The 19,890-nt window shown below is 40.6% G+C and overlaps 1 protein-coding gene across 1 annotated transcript in view; it reads left to right on the top strand.

Moving 5' to 3' along the window:
* MYOM2 (myomesin 2) overlaps positions 1–19,890 on the top strand; it is a 74,840-nt gene that overhangs the window by 19,355 nt on the left and 35,595 nt on the right. Inside the window, exons 10-17 of the mRNA XM_075707735.1 lie at positions 4,280–4,421; positions 6,032–6,231; positions 7,372–7,425; positions 10,039–10,166; positions 13,479–13,662; positions 16,540–16,714; positions 18,094–18,215; positions 19,003–19,023. Coding sequence (XP_075563850.1) covers positions 4,280–4,421; positions 6,032–6,231; positions 7,372–7,425; positions 10,039–10,166; positions 13,479–13,662; positions 16,540–16,714; positions 18,094–18,215; positions 19,003–19,023 — 1,026 coding nt within the window. The remainder of the gene's footprint in view (positions 1–4,279; positions 4,422–6,031; positions 6,232–7,371; positions 7,426–10,038; positions 10,167–13,478; positions 13,663–16,539; positions 16,715–18,093; positions 18,216–19,002; positions 19,024–19,890) is intronic.

Below are 19,890 nucleotides of genomic sequence, written 5' to 3'. Positions count from 1 at the left end.
CAATTTGCTAAAGCTTTCTATTTCCCATTTACCTTCTAAGAAAGAAAGTACCCAGGTGAAAAAGGCCCACTAATGTATAATAACCTTCCTAGAAGTTTTTGTTGTAGTGGTGGGTCAATTTTAGGCACCTCTGTTGTCCATTTTATGCTATGTCTGATCCATTTGCATGCACAGGACCCTGGACTTGAGCTATGTCCTCTGGAGTCTCTAGTGTCCTCTGTTGGCCTTCCTCTTGCCTTTTTTCATGCAGGCTGTGATCTGATACTGAGCAATAGAATCATAGAATCATAGAATCATAGAATCATCTAGGTTGGAAAAGACCTTTAAGATCATCCAGTCCAACCATTAACCTACACTACCAAGCCCACTCTAGACTAATCAAGGGTAGACCAGACTAAACCATATCCCGAAGTGCCACATCTACCCGTTTTTTAAACGCCTCCAGGGATGGTGACTCCACCACCTCTCTGGGCAGCCTCTTCCAATGCCTGACCACCCTTTCCGTAAAGAAATTTTTCCTAATTTCCAGTCTAAACCTCCCCTGGCGCAGCTTAAGCCCATTTCCTCTTGTCCTATCGCTAGCTACTTGGGAGAAGAGACCAACACCCACCTCACTACAACCTCCTTTCAGGCAGTTGTAGAGAGCGATAAGGTCTCCCCTCAGCCTCCTCTTCTCCAGGCTAAACAACCCCAGTTCCCTCAGCCGCTCCTCATAAGACTTGTTCTCCAGACCCTTCACCAGCTTTGTTGCCCTTCTCTGAACACGCTCCAGCACCTCAATGTCTTTCTTGTAGTGAGGGGCCCAAAACTGGACACAGTATTCCAGGTGCGGCCTCACCAGCGCCGAGTACAGGGGGACAATCACCTCCCTGCTCCTGCTGGCCACAGCATTCCTGATACAAGCCAGGATGCTGTTGGCCTTCTTGGCCACCTGGGCACACTGCTGGCTCATGTTCAGCCGGCTATCTACTAACACCCCCAGGTCCTTTTCTGCCAGGCAGCTTTCCAGCCACTCCTCCCCAAGCCTGTAGCGTTGCATGGGGTTGTTGTGACCGAAGTGCAGGACCCGGCACTTGGCCTTGTTGAACCTCATACAGTTGGCCACGGCCCATCGATCCAGTCTGTCCAGGTCCCTCTGCAGGGCCATCCTACCCTCGAGCAGATCGACACTCCCACCCAATTTGGTGTCGTCTGCAAACTTACTGAGGGTGCACTCGATCCCCTCATCCAGATCATTGATAAAGATATTGAACAAGACTGGCCCTAAAACAGAGCCCTGGGGAACACCGCTCGTGACCGGCCGCCAACTGGACTTAACACCATTTATCACTACTCTCTGGGCTCGGCCACCCAACCAGTTCTTTACCCAGCGAAGAGTATGCCTGTCTAAGCCGTGAGCTGCCAGCTTCCCGAGGAGGATATTATGCGAGACGGTGTCAAAAGCTTTGCTAAAGTCGAGGTAGATGACATCCACAGCCTTTCCATCATCTACCAGGCGGGTCACCAGGTCATAGAAGGAGATCAGGTTGGCCAAGCAGGACCTGCCTTTTGTGAACCCATGCTGGCTGGGCCTGATCCCCTGGTTGACCTGTACTTGCCTGTGGAGTTCGCTCAAGATGAACCTCTCCATAATCTTCCCCGGCACCGAGGTCAGGCTGACAGGCCTGTAGTTCCCCGGGTCCTCCTTCTGGCCCTTCTTGTAGATGGGCGTCACATTGGCAAGCCTCCAGTCATCTGGGACCTCCCCTGTTAACCAGGACTGTTGATAGATGATGGAAAGTGGCTTGGCAAGCTCCTCTGCCAGCTCCCTCAGTACTCTTGGGTGGATCCCATCCGGCCCCATAGACTTGTGAGCGTCCAGGTGGCATAGCAGGTCATTAACTGCTTCCTCCTGGACTATGTGGGCTCCATTCTGGTCCCTGTCCCTATCCTCTTGCTCAAGGGCCTGAGTACCCTGGGGATGACTGGTCTGGCTGTTGAACACAGAGGCAAAGAAGGCGTTAAGTACCTCAGCCTTTTCCTTGTCCTCGGTGACAATATTCCCCCCCACATCCAGCAAAGAATGGAGATCCTCCTTGGCTCTCCTTTTATTGCTGATGTACTTATAAAAGCATTTTTTATTGTCTTTTACAGCACTGGCCAGATTGAGTTCTAGCTGGGCTTTTGCCTTTCTAATTTCCTCCCTGCAGGACCTAACAAGATCCCTGTACTCCTCCTGAGCTGCCCGCCCCTTCTGCCAAAGGCGGTAGACTCTCCTTTTTTCCCTGAGTCCCCGCAAAAGCTCCCTATTCAGCCAGGCCGGTCGATTTCCCCTCCAGTTGGTCTTACGACACACGGGGACAGCCCGCTCCTGCGCCCTTAAGACTTCCTTCTTGAAGAGGGCCCAGCCTTCCTGGACCCCTTTGCCCTTCAGGACCGCCTCCCAAGGGACTTTCCCAACCAGGGTCCTGAAGAGGGCAAAGTCTGCCCTCCGGAAGTCCATGGTAATAGTTTTGCTGCCCCTCCGCTTAGCATCACCCAAAATTGAGAACTTTATCATGTCGTGGTTGCTAAGCCCGAGACGGCCTCCGACCTCGACATTTCCCACAAGCCCTTCTCTGTTGGTAAACAGCAGGTCAAGCGGGGCACCTCCCCTGGTAGGCTCGCTTACCAGCTGCATTAGAAAGTTATCCCCCACATGCTCTAGGAACTTCCAAGACTGCTGCCTCTCTGCTGTGTGGTATTTCCAGCAGATGTCTGGCAAGTTGAAGTCCCCCATGAGAACAAGGGCTAGCGATTGCGACACTTCTGCCAGCCGCTTACAGAATGCCTCATCTACCTCTACCTCCTGGTTGGGTGGTCTATAGCAGACTCCCAACAGGACATCCGCCTTTCCAGCCTTCCCCCTCATCCTTACCCATAAGCATTCCACCTTGTCATCACCACTGTCAAGCTCTATGCAGTCGAAACACTCCCTAACATACAGAGCCACCCCACCGCCTTTCCTACCCTGCCTATCCCTTCTGAAGAGCTTATAGCCCTCCAGTGCAGCACTCCAGTCATGAGAGTCGTCCCACCACGTTTCCGTGATGGCAACTATGTCATAGCCATCCTGCTGCACAAGGGCCTCCAGCTCCTCCTGTTTGTTGCCCATGCTACGTGCATTGCTGTACATGCACTTAAGCTGGGCTGTCGATTTTGCCCCCAATGTTGCCATGCCGCCCCTGGGCTCCTTACTAGCGGGCCTGTTTATATCCCCTTCCCCCTTCAAACCTAGTTTAAAGCCCTCTCAATGAGTCCCGCCAACTCTTGGGCGAGAATCCTTTTCCCCCTTGGAGACAGCCGATCTCCATCAGCCGCCAGCAGGCCCGGTGCCGTGTAGACCTCCCTGTGATCGAAGAACCCAAAATTCCAGCGATGGCACCAGCCTCTGAGCCACCTGTTAATCAGGTGAGTTTTCCCATTCCTTTCAGTGTTCCTTGCTGCCACTGACGGGATAGAGGAAAACACAACCTGTGCTCCCGATCCTGCGAGCAATCGCCCCAGTGCCCTGAAGTCCCTCTTCATTGGCCTAGGACTTCTCTCTGCAATCTCGTCACTGCCCACCTGTATAACCAGCAGTGGGTAATAATCGGAGCCACCTCACAACTGATTGCAATTACACTCTATAAATTTAGACTCTATACAGGATGGTTTTGTGTTATAGAAACCTTTCTTTGAAGGGAGAGAACTTTACCTGTTAGGAGACTTCTTTAGGAGTTGTGAGTCCACGTCAGTCAACACCTCTCAAAATGAAGCCACAGAAGGGTATCTTAATGGTAGAACATTGATTACTTATGCCTGTTGGTATTGTAAGACTTTAAATAAAAAGTAGCCTTAGAAATGTACCAGGAGTTTACAAATTTTTTATTCCATAAAAGATTTATCTTCTTCAGCTACATGTTCTTTACTCAGTACTTTGGTCTGATCAGTAACCCACTAAGCTACAGCTTTCAGTGGGAAAGAGCATAAAAAACCCCATTGGGTATTTGGGCTTTTAATTCTCATGAAAAGTAGTGTGTGTTTGATGCTTAAAGTGCTTTCCTGCTCTCAAAAATATCCCTGAACTTTTTTATCTGTGTGGAGATATAGACATTATGGGCCTGATTCATTAGTGCATTGAATTAGCGTGTAATGAAGTCTTTGGGCTCCCATTCATATAAACGAATAGCACAGCAAACTGGAAATCTTCCCTTTTGTGTTTGTGGTAGATTTCAGAGGAGTCAGGATCAAAACTGATTTATTTTTGTTTGTGGTCCAGATGCTGATGCATTGATCGCGGGAGCACCAGGGGCGCCGATGGATGTTAAATGCCATGATGCTAACAGAGACTATGTTATTGTTACCTGGAAACCACCAAACACAACCAGTGAGAGTCCAGTCATTGGCTATTTTGTCGACAAGTATGTAACCATTGGGATTTATTTAATTTTGTTCATTGCCAAAAACATGTATATAGTGAAGGAAAAAAAAAAAACCATTATATCCTTCAATATGTGGGTTCTTTAGATATATTTTTACAGACCCTAGGCACTGGAACTCATTTGCCTACTGTGCTAAATTACTAGGTTGTTCCCTGGCAAACTTTTAGTCCAGATGATCTAGTACCTTCCCAGGAAATCTGGGCACAGTCTGGGAGTTAGCAAGGGCTGGGGGCCATTCACAGCAACCATTTGCAGGCAGCCACACTTTATCAGACACTAAAAATGTTCAATAGTATGGATGTGGCCAAATCAGAGAATGAGACCTGGCAATATTTAATTTGTAGAAGCAAGAGTCCATGGGCATCTTTGAATTAGATTTAGTCTCTTGCAGTATACTGCAAAAGCTGAAGTCTAAGAATTACTACATTATCTTTTTATTTCTGCATTAACTGTGGTACACCAGGAGCTCAAGGCATGGGGTCCCAGGAGCTGGTAGTTTAAATCAGACTGGCAGTCCTCTCTCCTCCAGTCTGCTTTGCACTTTGCTGAGGTTTCAGCTCAGTGTGGGCAGTCTAGAATCAGGGGATCCAAGTGCTATTTTGCATGTCTGTTCTGGTGAAGTGCATGCTTGCCCCTTGTAGCCAGAGCAGAACATCTGATCCTTAGTGTCTGAAACTGTCAGTCAGCAAAAACATTACTGAAATGAATTCATAACGTATACTGCTCTACACTTAAAAGCCACATTTGCAGCTCCTTGCTATTTACTACCCTGTTATTTGGTCTAGTTGAGAGACAACTGTCTGGGAATTGCTGGAAAATGTTGGCTTATGAATGGCAGTCAGTATGAGGAAATTAACTTAAGCCCTGGGGACTCTATCACTTATACCCAGTTTGTGCAGTGCATAGATCGTGGGAATATTTCACCTATTTTGTGCATAATCTAGTCAGATGTGTCTTTTGACATTTTGCTTGGATTACTGCAGCACCAAGGAGCCCTTGATCATGACCCTATTTTTTCTGGTACTGTCAGGGCAAAAGGCAGTCTTCTCCACAAAAGTTTGTAGTAGTAGGACCCAAACAGATGTGTACACACGAAGGAGCCAGTGTGAGGACATCACTCCGCTTCTTGATGACTCCTACACTCTGTGGCCCAACCATTGCTGGAGGGAAAAGCACAAAGACGCTTGCTTAAAAATATGACAAGAAAGAGATGGAAGGAATTAGGTGAATGTTGCAATTTGAGCATGTTCTGTGGAGATACATGTTAAAAATAAAAGTGAATAACTTGTTCTTTAGACAACAAAGAAGAGAACCAAATGGAAGGGAAGCAGAGAGAATTGAAAAGGCCAAAAACCATGCAAGAAAAATGACCTTTGCAATTGCATTATGAATAAATATGAGCAAGGTGGGAATTGGTTGTCTGATCAGAGGAAAGAGCGTTTAAAGTGTGTGACTTTCATTAATGAGGTGTACGGTTTAGTTCCTCAACTTAGTGAGGATGACTTCTGTGATTCTGACTTGATGTGTGTAGGATGGTGTATATTTATTGTGGGACGATACTGATAAATGCTGTCTTCTGTTACTCCAAGATGTGAAGTAGGTTTGGAAAACTGGGTCCAGTGCAATGATGCTCCTGTAAAAATCTGCAAGTATCCTGTGACTGGTCTTTACGAGGGACGGTCTTACATATTCCGTGTGAGAGCAGTGAACAGTGCTGGTATTAGCAGGCCTTCTCGAGTCTCTGAACCTGTTGCAGCTCTTGACCCTGTTGACCTGGAAAGAACACAAAGTAGGTTATGTAAAGCTGAAACAGATGTTGAATATTCGATCTTATTTTTTTTTCAGATTCTCCTTTCTTAGTTAACCTAAAGAGCAGAGTTTATTTCTTCCTTTGATGTAATATCTCACTAATTTCAAGGTGGGGGATGTAGCTGGAATGGCAAGGTCCATACAGACAATTTGGTAGGATCTGGGTACTCCATCTCCATTATGGCTGTTTTTGCTTAGCTTTAAACATAGACACTCATTATCACAAGGAGCAATGTTTTCAAAAGAGCTAATACGCCCTGGAAGCTTGTATTATTTGCTCTGGGAGATGGGTCCTCAGATTCCATAAAATTCTACGTTTGCTGGTAGTTTTGAAAAAGCTATGTGTGTTTTAGTTAAAGAAAAAGTAAAAATTGTCATATGAATTCACTGGCCCACAGACTGTTGTATTTTTCCACGTTTTTTTTTCTCACCAGTACTGGCACAAAGCCCCCATGCTACAGGTTGAGGGAGTCTCTGATATTGTGACTTTTCTGGCAGATGGAAAAAGGCAATCTAACGAACAAGCGCTTTCTGAAAGCTGGTCTTGTGCTCAAGGCCACTGCAGACTGCAAAGGAGCCTTATGAGAGCTCCTCCATGAATAGAGTAAGCTGGCTTGCTCTTGGGAGTAGTTTTATTGATTTAGCCATGTCCTAAACCCCTGTGCAGATTCCGTATATCATGTTCTTGCATACCTTCTGTTTTGTGTGCTCCTTTTACTCAGAGGGGAATGAAAGTCATTAAGAATGCAGAGCACTGCCCCAATGTTGCTTGTAAAGTTTAAGTTGAATATGCTGTGTTTCCATTTAGCTTTAGGATTAATTCCTATAACAAATGTCCAATTCATGATACAATTGTTTACTAATCTGCCACAGAATTGAGTCAATCTACTGTGAGTATGATTCTTGCTTTTTAGCAATGTCTTACCATGCTCTGTTTTCCTATGAAAGTGAATGAAGCAGTGTATGACTTTCAGTGGACTCCATCTGTGGAAGGCTTTAATAACAGAGTTATAGAAATAGAGGTATACAGGTTTTTGAACAGCTGATGAATAATATTTTGCAAAATTTGTAAATATATTAAGCTGGTTCAAGAAATTAATTGAATTAATTTGATTAACAGCTATTCATGTGGATGAAGGGCGAAAGATTACCATCAGGAAGGATGACCTTGAAGGTATGTAGCGTTTCTATGATTTCAGTCCATCTGTTTATATCCCAGGAATTTAGCATTGTAATTAGAAACATAGCTTGAACAGAAATCCACCTAGTGAGTAAACTCTTTATAATAATAAGACAGACGGATTTTCTGGCTTGCAAGGCTGAGAGAACAGAAGTGAAAGGTGACGTCTAAAAGGACAGAGAACATCACACCCTTTCATGAGCACTGCTTTCATTATGTGCTGACAGCACCTCCTCACTTTTTTGTTTTGGCTAGTGCTAAGCTGAGTTTAAACAGCTGAACATTGCATTTGATCACCCACATTTCTTTTCCTTCTATCCTTCTGGGAGCTAAATATAGCTTTTCAGACTGAATTTGATGATCTGAGCAAGTTATTTCCATTTTCATAAAAACTTATGCAATCCATCCCAATTCTTTAATTAATATATATCTGAATAGAGAGGTTGTTCTTAAGGTTAAGGTTAAACACTAAACATTGTTTTTCCTCAAGACAATTGGAGAGATCATTGCCAGCTTTTGAGATAAAGCTTGAGTTTCTTCTGTCTTTGGTTGATTCTATATGTAGTGATTTTTGGGGTGCTTGGATAATGATCTTCATTTCACTTAAAATGCCAAAAATGTTAACTATAATGACTAAGTTGTAAAAAACCCCTCTGCCTACTCTCTTTCAAAAAGGTTATAAAGCTGTTAACTCCAATAATAACATAGTAAAAGGAAAACCAGCTGAGAACAAGCGTAGTTTGAAGAAGAATCAGACATTAAATGTTTTCTCCAGTGCACAAGTGGGACAGATGAAGTTTCTGTATTTTTACAATGGTACCATAAATGAATTGATATGGATATTATAGGATCAAAATCACATTATAGGATCAGAATATTTTTATCTTACTTGTTTGGCTTCCAAGAACATACTACTGCTCTCAGGTTTGCCTGAGAATGATTGGAAATATTAAATGGCCACTCTGGCATAATCACAAGTAATGATATTTAGATTTCTGTTTCATGAAGGTGCATATTTAATAAAGGAGTATGAATATCCAAATGCCAGTGTTTATATAGATTGTTACTGTCATCTGCAAGATTGGAGACCATTTTTGAAAAAGTGATCTCATAGATCAAAAATGGATTTTCCTTTTTAGTGCCAGATGACCTTCCATTCTGAGAGAGCAGACTGTACCATCATGTTATATGATTAGAAATTATGTCAGCTTTGTTTTTTTCAAGGATGTAAGAAAACATGTTAGTTATGTTCAACCAATTGGAAACCTTTTGACATTATGCATTATGCTGTGAAAGATTATCGTAATTTTCTTGACTGTATGTCAGCAATTTTGTCTTAAACGCAGCTGATTCATGTGCCTTTCTTAAAGAAAAAGTGTATTTGTAGGAAATGAAATATAGAAAACACTGAGGAAAAACACTTCTTTGGATGTGTCAGTTTGCTTTTAAAAAAGTCTGTTTTTGATTGGGAAACGTGTGATGAAATAACTTCAATGTACAGTTTGAGCCTGGTTGGTTCTACAGATGCTTATAAACTGTTAAAACATCACTTCCATGATTTAGAGATTATTATTGAAACATTTTTCTCACTTTTAATGTCAAATCCTGAGCATATAGAGGATATATGCTCCTTGCTAGCCTGAGAAGTGGCAAAACATACCTTAAAAGAATGAAACTTCTTGCTTTCTCTATTGCAAGCCATAAAAATAAAGTATTTGTAGGTATCTGCTGAGTTGCTATTTATGACCTATTACCAAGAGGAGGTTTCTTCAGGGCTGTGTAGCTATGCCAGAAGCTGTCTGTCATAGGTCCAAGCCTCTCCTATCTAGTGCTCTTTTACACCATTGTAATCCCTTGGATAGCGAAACTGGTTTCTTATGCTGTGGTGGGTGAGCATGACCACAAAGGCCCACACTGATTCCCTCCAGCCTGGCCCAGGGTACGCACGCCCTGCCTCACATTCCTGGTAACCCTGCAGGGTGAGTGGGGAGCGGTTTGCTCAGGCCACACCAACTGGTTGAGTCAGCAGCGGGCTGGTGACATATTGTTATGCCTCCGATCCATGGTTTTTAGAAAGTTTTAGACTATACAGCTGGTAATACCGTCACATTGCAGGATCCATTGCTAATACGTTCTTCTTCCTTTTCTGTTTTCTGCTTTGTTTTAAGCTGCTTTTCTCCTTACTGTACTTCCTTTCCAGATACCTTCTTCTAGTCTAATTTCTTGTAATAACTCTTTGGACTGCTGTCTTTGATCAAAAAAAAAATCTCTTACTTGCATATAGTGAGTAGGTTTTTTCCACGGCATTCTGCCCAGCAGGCAGAAGTAATTCAAATTTGATCAAAGAAAAGAAGTGTGACAAATGCATAGGTTTTCAGGGGGCATATTGAGTTACTGAAAAAGTAAATAGCTTAACTTTTAATACTGATGTTTAATTTCTCAAAATTTAATTGAAATGAGGAAATGAACTGCACAGATGATATCATAGCTCCTAATAGCTGAGCATTGCACTACAGGGTGGGAGTTCAGAAAGATGAGCTGTAGCATGAGTGCTGACCCAGAGGTTAATCTAATGTTTAACACTCCCTACATTTATTACTCTTCCAGGCGATATTCAGATTCCAGGCCCTCCCACCAATGTACATGCTTCAGAAATCAGTAAAACATATGTTGTACTCAGCTGGGATCCACCTGTTCCCCGTGGCAGGGAGCCACTGACGTATTTCATTGAGAAGGTACTGTACTGTACAGTGGCATTCAGCTGTAAGGTGTCTCATTGCTGTGTGCAATTACATTTAACTCATTTTTAGAACTACAGAATGAACAATAAAACTAACACTTTCTGAGGTCTCGCAGGATGAGGTAATGGGATATTAGAGAAGCATGGACAGTCAAATGTCTTATTACATGACTTAATGAGCATTGAAATTCAAGGTCTGGGGAGAAGGATGCCCCTGTGCTATTTGCTTACTGCTGTCTAAAATGAGAACACACTACATGTGTAAGGTACTGGTTTAATGGAAAAGAAACATCTTAAGATTTTGCAATCTTACAGGCAAGACTGGAAGTTTGCAGCCTGCCTATATTATAGGGAATAGAATCATAGAATCATAGAATCATTTAGGTTGGAAAAGACCTTTAAGATCATCCAGTCCAACCATTAACCTACACTACCAAGTCCACTCTAAACCAATCAAGGGTAGACTAGACTAAACCATGTCCCCAAGTGCCACATCTACCCATTTTTTGAACACCTCCAGGGATGGTGACTCCACCACCTCTCTGGGCAGCCTGTTCCAATTCTTGACCACCCTTTCTGTAAAGAAATTTTTCCTAATTTCCAACCTAAACCTCCCCTGGCGCAGCTTGAGCCCAGGGAAGTTTCTGGTAGTCCTGTGGTAGAGCAAGGAATAAACAGTGACTCATAATTTGATCTTCACTTTCTTTTTTGCAGGCTTACGGCACCCTCTGCTATACCCTGACATTTCCAATTTATTCCCTGTAAGGTCAGTGGAGAGGCAGATGCCTATCTCAGGTTCACTGTTCCCTGGTAGTCTTCATGGCTGCCTTCCTCTTTCCTTTGACTTGACAGGGGACTTCAGTGATCACTGTAGGTGAGGTTTGTTCTTCCCCCATCTAAGCTACTAAGATTTAGATACACCTGTCCCCAAGCCAGGTTTCTAAATTAAGTATGTTGGATTACAGCCAGAGGTCATGATCTTTCCTCCTTGCTACAAAGTTTCCCCAGTAGGTAAACTGGGCCTCATACCTGACCTCTCAAACACTTACATGCCAAGCTATACTTAGTTTTTATGAATTATGCCTCTACCATATGCCCCCTCTTAACAATCCACAAACACTAAAACTGTCCATAAAACTGCCACACATTCAATTTGCATCTTGAATATTGTGACAGCCTTTTTTCAGGCCCTTACCATGCAATTTTTTTTTTTCTCACATCTGTTCAGCACATTCCTCCAAAGTTCATTTCCCAGCCAATCATTCTGTTCACATCACTCCTCTTTTTGCAGTCCCCCTCTTGTCTTTTCCTTCTCAGTCACATCAAAATCTCCACTTCAAAAGACCTTTATAGCCCATCGTTACATTGTTCATCCTCCGTTACCTGCTGGATGTTGAACCAATAGGTGTAACGTGAAGTCCACTCACTAGTTAAATTTTCCAGCAAGCTTGTCCATGATTTTTCCTGCTCTGCCTTCACATTCAAAAGAAGAAATGAAAATTTCCATAGAAATAAGTATCTAGTTTTCTTTCTATGCAATAAAATAGTATGTCTTCCTTGTACTTATTCCCAGTTTCATACATCTGCTCTTACCAATAAATTCCAAGCATACTGACTTAAGGATTTTGAACCATCTCTTGGCATGAAAATACCTCGTTGTTTCCAGAATATGCAGAAATAGCCCAGATAAAAAGCTCAGATGTAGATTTCCATTGAGTGGACACCTACACTTGGTTAGTTGGATTTCTTTCTAAGTATGAATTGGAAAATATATGTACCTGCTTGTTTTACAGAAATAGCTTTATATAGCTCCAGAAACAGTATAAAGCAATGACAATGATGAGCAAACAAGTCTTAATTAAATGCCAAACTTACTGAAGGAAAGTGAGAATGAGGACTAAAAGGCTATTATTAGAAAAAAAGGTTCATGATACTAATTAATACCTGAATCTAAAATCTTTTTGCATATAAATAACTTATATATATGAATAGCTCAATCAGTTCATAGGTGAATGTTTGGTTTTTGTTTTCCACAGTCATCTGTTAATTTAGAAAAGCACATTTTCTAATTAATTTATTTCAAATAAAGAAGACAGTCCTGAAAAATAAAAATGAATTTTTAAAAGCTTCAGGAAACACAAAATGGAAACGAGTCCTCTATGCTGTATAGCAATGTTCCCTTAAAATCGTTATTTAACAGATAAATCAAACCAAACTACAGAATAAAATGTGAAGTTGATTCTTTCCTCTGTGAAAATGAAATGCAAAAATTAATGTTTTTCATTCGAGAAAGTAAAATATATGGCAAAATAATTTTTATTTCATATTTTCCATCTTTTTATTATGAAGAAAAAGGATGTTGTATTTCTTTTTCTGTTGAGAACACTAGGTGGGTTCAGTATCTATGAAAAAGATTTTGATATACGGGCTCCAGCTGTTTACATTTTTATTATTTATCTATAGCAGGCCTCATTATATACAGGGTAGTTTCCAAGCACCCATGAAACACTGTTGCTCCTCTAAGTTCACAGTCTATCGGATTTTGTCTCCAGACTCTCTGTTTCAAAGTTTTATAAACATTTTATTTGTATGCACCTTTCTGTGCTTGAAGGAAATTTTATTTAAGCTATTTACTGGGCACTTGGGTTTTACTAAAATTGCTGAAAGATTCCATGACTAATTTTTGTTTTGGGTCAAGAGTTTATCTGGGGAACCTAATGGACAGAAGACTTCTCTCAGAGTGCTGGTTTGCTGGCTCTCTTCCATGTGCAGTTGTGGTGATGATTAGTTCAGCAGCTGCACTGAGAATATTCAAAAGTAATTATTTCATTTGAGGAATGCTTTTAGGGACATGACCTTACTCAACAGAATACATAAAGATAAAGCGGTGAGTAAAGTAACATACCCTTCCTTAGTTTTCTGCAGAATTTGGATTAGGACTTGCTTGCTTTATATTGAACCTTTGGGTGTTCAAGTGAGTTTTGCAGGACATGAGAGTAATTCTTTTGGGGCCAATCACAGCTGACGGTCATGGCCCTAGCTGAAGGCTAGCTGTATGTACAAGAGTGCATATATTGAAGTCTAGACAGGCAAGGAGACAGTGAGGTATTCAGGCCTTTTTGTAGAGTAATGGAATGCATGAGCTATGAGAATTTGCATATGTTAAAGTGAGGCATTTGAGAGTGATCCTTCTCTTATAGCTCTTAAATAAATTCATGACAGGATGCAATACAGCAATATGTTCATTTTTTGACAGTTCACAGAAGTGATTCACAGCTTTTTTTTTCTTTTTTTTTTTTTTTTGTAGTCCATGGTTGGCAGTGGAAGCTGGCAAAGAGTCAATGCACAGGTTGCAGTAAAATCTCCTCGCTATGCAGTGTTTGACCTTGCAGAAGGAAAATCATACGTTTTCCGAGTCTTGTCAGCAAACAAGCATGGCATCAGTGATCCATCTGAAATCACAAAACCTATTCAACCACAAGATACCATTGGTAAGACATTAATTGTAAGGCATTAGTGTTAAATACAATTGATACTTTACAAAATTGAAATAGACAACTCTCATTATAATTAGATTAGTATAATTACAATAATAGTAATCGAATCAATTTGTATTCAATACTGTGAAGGATTTCAAAAAGACCAAGATGCCGAATTTTAGAAACATTCCAAAATTTTCCTAATGATCACAAGTCTCCTTGCTGAGTGCAATAATTATTAAAAAGTTAAATTAATTTTAGTTATTCATTCTTCAGGATGCTCTATTAATGTGACTTGTCAAAAAATAGGGTAATACAGGTTAATTGCTAACTTAGATAATTATATTGTCTGGCTGAGGTAATTATATACTACCTAATTCCCTACAGTTTCAGCTGGATAAGGTAGCCTTTTGTTTCTTTCTTAGTATTCTAAGTTGCAAATTACTGCTGGTGCAAAATTCCTGTGGCATGCAGATGAGTAGATTTTAGGGATAGGGGAAGAGACATCTACATATTCAGTGGTAAGTTTCCAAATGAAAATGAGGCGTTTATCTTGGGGCCACATTCAAAAACAGAAGTGAAAATTTAGGGAGGGGGTTATTCATCTTGTTGTTCAAATTTTTGGTTTGCTCTTGCAGTTTTGCAGAGGCCACATATAACAGCCCCATGTATTGACAGCTGTTACCTTAAGAGCACACGTCTTACTAGTACATGTTCTAGAAATATGAGAAATATTTATAGTATCTGATATAGCATAGTTCACTAAATGCTGATAGATATAGCCTTCTTAATGTTTACCATAATTTAAAAAAATAAAATCCATCACCTTTAGCTTGATCTATAACTATACATGATAAAATAAAAACATCTTTTGCTTTTATGTATACTTGATTTGATTTCTCATTAATGCATATAAATTATTTAAACCATTCAACATTCCCCAAGGTAAGGAAGAAAAATACTATGTTTATTTCACTTAGTACAGAAAATAGGCTATCCCTTAGGGGTTAATGCAAGATGCTCTGAATAAATCATAGCTATAGCGGAAAGCAGAAAGCAGAAGATGCTATTTTAAAGAGGAAGGGCAGGAGTATTTTCAGGGATGGAGTTTACCACCTGAGCTAAAATACATCAGTACCTTTTCAAATGCTTTCAGTTTGCCATTTTGGAGGGGTGTAGGTATTCAGTATCTCCTGAGTCATATCTGGCAGCTCCATGAAGAAGTCTCAGATGCTCTAAAACAGACCTAAATGAATTTGTTTGGGTAACTGAATTAAGCCCTAGTTCTTTGACTATAATGGCAGCTTGTAGACACTTACCCATAAACTCCTAAATGTAGCTACCTTTATCTCAAACTGAACTCATTTGATCTTACAGACTTACTGCATAAAGTACAACAGTGTGCAAGTATTTTTCATTTTGAAATTGAAAGACTAAATGAAAAAAAATGTTGCCTTTCTTTTGTTTCATGCTGCTTGTAGTTCTCCACAATATATCATTCTGAGGAAACTAAAATGCCTTCAATAGGCAAGTGCTGGATGCCTCTCTCAACCTGTCATGAAAGACCGAGACACTGCCTTAGTTCCTTACATTATGAAAGCTCAGAGAGATATTTTATAGTGTACAGACTGTGTGTTGGCCCTTACTAAGATTTCTTTTTCCATTTAGATCTTCACGTTTCTGATTCTATTTATGCACATTCGGGGTGTTTAGGTCAATATAAAACAACAGTGAACTTTCATTACATGTAAAGTGAACTTACTATGCTACATTGGGAGAACTGTAGTCAACAGATTGAAGGAAGCTTTATTCACTTTTGCTTGGTGCTGCTGAGGATGATCCTGGAGTATTAGTTCCAGTTCTGGCTGCATTAGTCTAGAGGGATGGATGTAGAGGAACTGGAGACGTCCACTGAATGGCAATCAAGATGGCCAGGGGCCTAGAAGTTGTGATGTGTGAAGAGAGGTGGAGGTAGCTGGGCTTGTTTAGTTTGTTGACTTACAAAGGTGTTGGTGTCGAACTGTTCTCGGCAATGCTAGATGAGAAAAAAACCCCCAGAGGCAACAGCCACAAATTGTAGCTTAGTAAATTCAGGTTGTTCATTCTTAGTGAAAAAGGTGCAGAGGGCAATGCTGGAAGAGGTTGTGCAGGGAAACTGTGAATCTCTATTGTCAGAAGTTTTCAAGACTTGGACAAACCCGTGTCTGACAACCCAATTTAGTGTTGGTGATAATCCCACGCTCTGTGATAGGCCGGACTAGGTGATGCCCAGAGATCCCTTCCAATCAATGTTCCTGTGCTTCTGTGAAATCCATTTAGCTAAGTCTAGCTAAACACTTAGCATTCAAACATATGCTCAAAATTGTCCTGTAAAGCTGGCCTTTTCTGAATTGGGGTTGTCATTAGTTGACTGGAAGGTAGCATTTCTTAATACTCATGATATCACACCTCTACAGTTTATGTGCATTTCTTACTGATGCAGTAGTGCTACAGGGATATAAGCTATACATAAACCTCTTATGTGAGAGGTTCTTATACCTGTATGCCTTTATCCACACTGATATTTGAAAACATGTTCTCCTATAACTCTCTCCTCGGAAAACCTATGTAAAATCAGACCAGTAGGGAGCCTCATAGCTTAGGTTAAGTTTACTCTAAGTAAACAAATAGAAAAATAAATATATTTATATGCACATATATAGACATATCCAGACTTACAGTGAAACAAATATACTAAAAAATATATCGCACATGGCAATATTAACACGGTAGGAGAAGTCATAGCTGTAGTGATTAAATATGATAAAAGTATGCCGTGTTGCATCTACTGCAGCTTACTTTTATTTGTATGTATTTCATAATAGTATATGTTTTCTCTCTTTTTCTTAGTTGTCCCATCTGCACCTGGTCGGGTAGTGGCCACAAGGAATACAAAAACATCTGTTGTAGTTCAATGGGATAAACCAAAACATGAGGAGGATTTATATGGCTACTACATTGACTATTCTGTGGTGGGATCAAATCACTGGGAACCCAGTAACCATAAACCTATTAAATATAACAGGTATTGACAATAATACTGTATTTTGGGGATGTTTGAATACTGTAGGAAAGTATCAAGCCAATTTATGTGCTGAGCACTGGTGTTATCATGGAAGGTGAATGTTGAATGAATGGGAAGAAAAACAGTCTGCAGACTCTCAGAGCTAAGCTTTTCAGTTTGCAGGGCAGAATTTCTCCACCTCCCTTTTTTTTTTCTCCAAAGAGAAGCATCTTTTGTCTACTCCATGACTTTGAATAATAAAAGCAGGTTCTAGAAGCATTATTCGTGGACATGAGTAAGCATAAAATAAATACCTTTTTTAAAGTCTGAACTATGTTATGGGGTAAACAGGCCTGATACACATGAGGAAAAGTAGGGGAAGGAGAGGGAACTCAAAAACTTTCCAGGGTGTTTCCTTCTGGGGCCCATAGTCCATGGACATCAGGGCAAAAGGGCAGATTGTGTCTGCTATAAACATGGTGGGGAAAGTGCTTCCGCTGCCCACAGTGCTGTGTGGGAAATTCGGGTGTCCCACCCCTGAAACATCAAGGCTCCCTGATCTGCTACGTCTGTGGGCAAAGGACAGTAGCCCCTGTTTCTAGTTCCCTTGTCATGACACTAGCCCTGTCTAATTCTGATGCTTTCTTACTCCCTCTGGAAAACATCACACTTCATTATGTGATTCTTCAAGTAATTTCCATTGTGACAATCATACTTACTTTTATTGGAATCACTCACCAAATGCAAAGTTCAGATGTGTAATTTATATTTTCTTATGCATATATAATAAGCACATCATGTTGTTTAGTGCATTTTGTCAGTTATTAATTAATTTTGAGTGACTTTGTATTCTGCTGAATCCTTTGATCAAGTAGTCAAGAATTTGATCAAAGAAAAAGTAGAGATTAATTCTTGCTTAAAGGGATTTGGACAGCACAAAAATAAGAAAAACATTTCATTTGTTCATATGTGAACATATCCTACAATAGAATAGTTCTGACTATTCCATCTGCTGCAATAATTACCTAGAACCTCAGATCAAATCTGAAAGCTATTTTTGATAGAGACTATGAAAATACAGTGAAAAATATAGTCCCTTCCTAGAATAGATTAGAATTTAGCAAGCCAAAGTTCAGAGGGAATATATTACAGTTTATCTGACTCTACCTGATAGATCAGCACTAACAATTTATATGAGTACTGTGACTTTTGTTCCAGTGCCCCATCCAATTATATTGTACTACATCACATCATTGTATTACGGTTTCCGTCTTGGAAATTTCCTTTGTGAGGTATTCATGAGGTTGAGCTTTCTTATTGTTGCCAAGATTTCATGTTACAGCACAGAATGGTTCCGTAAAATATATACTAATATGTGATGCTATTTTTATTTAACCCAGGTTTGTTGTTCATGGTCTGGAAACTGGAGAGCAGTATGTCTTCCGTGTGAAAGCTGTGAATGCTGTAGGATTCAGTGAAAACTCACAGGAGTCAGAGGCTATAACAGTACAGGCAGCCCTTAGTAAGTATGAATCTGTGCAGCTCAGCTTCTTGTTTCTTGAATGAGTTACATATTTTCAGCAATCAACTCCTTTGGTCTCATTTGCTATAATGGTACATTTTGCAGCTATTGAGCACATCCCCTTAGGGAAATTTATGCTCTGGCATGGGGCTGTTCTACAGAGAAAAGTCATTGTTAAAAAAAAAAGTTATTAATAATATCTGATAGAAATATTTGGTCAGATTCACTATAATGGCCAGGCTGCCTTCTGCTCCTCAGTTGTAACAAAGAAACTGTGAATCTTGATTGTTTGACAAGTAGCGTCTGGGTGATTTGGAGTGGTGTAAATCAGTTTAGCGCTAATTTGCTCAGTTTAGAAGATTTTCAGGAAACTTCATTCCTGTGTGGCTGGACCAAACAGAAAATTCCCTTTGGCTCCAGGCTGGAGCACAATCTACCTCCTCTGATACCCTGCAAGCAAAATTTCAGTGTAAGAACAATCCATTGTGCAACCTTCAGTAGGAATGATACATGCTGAGTGGAGCGCTGGATAATTATTTAGAACAAAAAGTACACAGATCTGGGATAGTATAGTCTGGTATTAATTTCTGCACAGTTTCAGTTTCATACTGAAAAATTTAAAATAGAACATCGTTCCCCCACCTAAATGGCCTCCACCTCTTGGAGAAGACGACCAATAGGCATACTTGTCAGAAATAATCCTCTGAATGATTTATAATTCAGAATGGCTATTAGAAGATAAATTTGAATGAGATGGTACTGACAAACTTACTTTGATTTTTTTTAGGACAAAGTGTGTCTCATATGGGTAGGTGGTGCACACTTTCACACCATTCACCCCTATGTTGTAAATGCACTTGCACTTTTTGTTTTGTCACTGTGTGTTTTGAAGATGAGGGTTGCATGAGCTATGTCACCAAACACAGCGCACATGGATCTTACACGCGCCTATGGGTTGTGGATGGCGTTTATCCACTTCGGTAGCCTTAACAGGAATTCATCAGGACTATTTACAGGTGACTTACATTAGCATGGACAGAATCTTTCTGCAGTATTATTTAAGGGCAATTACAGGAGTTTGCTATGGCCGTTCTTATTTACCAAGAAGAAGTAAAAATCACAACGGCCATGTTTTATGTCCTCTAATAGCACATTTGAAAAAAAGAACAAAAGGGCAGTTCTGCTGATCACTATCTGTTTTCATGCTGATCACTAGTACAGCTACAAGATCAGGAACTGTATTAAGGCCCTCTGCTAACATATTCTCTTCTGAATGAGGTAAGTCACATTCTCTCAAGTCATACTGTAATTCAACTGCAGATATCAGATGAGCTTCAGGGGCAGGAGCTTAGACTGCAGCACAACAGGGACAAGAAAGGGGTACCTTTGGGCAAACTTTCATGCACGGATGGTAAATACAAAACAGGTCTTTCTAGAAAGTGTGTTTGCTAGTAGTACGGGTGTAAAAAGCTCAGGAAAACAGTTTTCTTAATCTCTAGGCAGATGCCTTGGTGACATTTTTGCTTCTGCTACAGATGGGAGTAAACTCATGAAGGTAAATTCATGAAGGGAATGTCTTTTCTGTCTCAACATAGGTTAAGCTAGTGGAAGTCTAAATATTTTCTATTCCTTATAGGGTAGAAAGCACTCAGTCTGAAGTAGGCATATAATATGG

This window comes from Pelecanus crispus, chromosome 3 (assembly GCF_030463565.1).
Source record: "Pelecanus crispus isolate bPelCri1 chromosome 3, bPelCri1.pri, whole genome shotgun sequence".
NCBI classification, from domain to species: domain Eukaryota; kingdom Metazoa; phylum Chordata; class Aves; order Pelecaniformes; family Pelecanidae; genus Pelecanus; species Pelecanus crispus.
The sequence above is the reverse complement of the archived record's forward strand: the minus strand, read 5'-3'. Positions and strand labels throughout refer to the sequence as shown.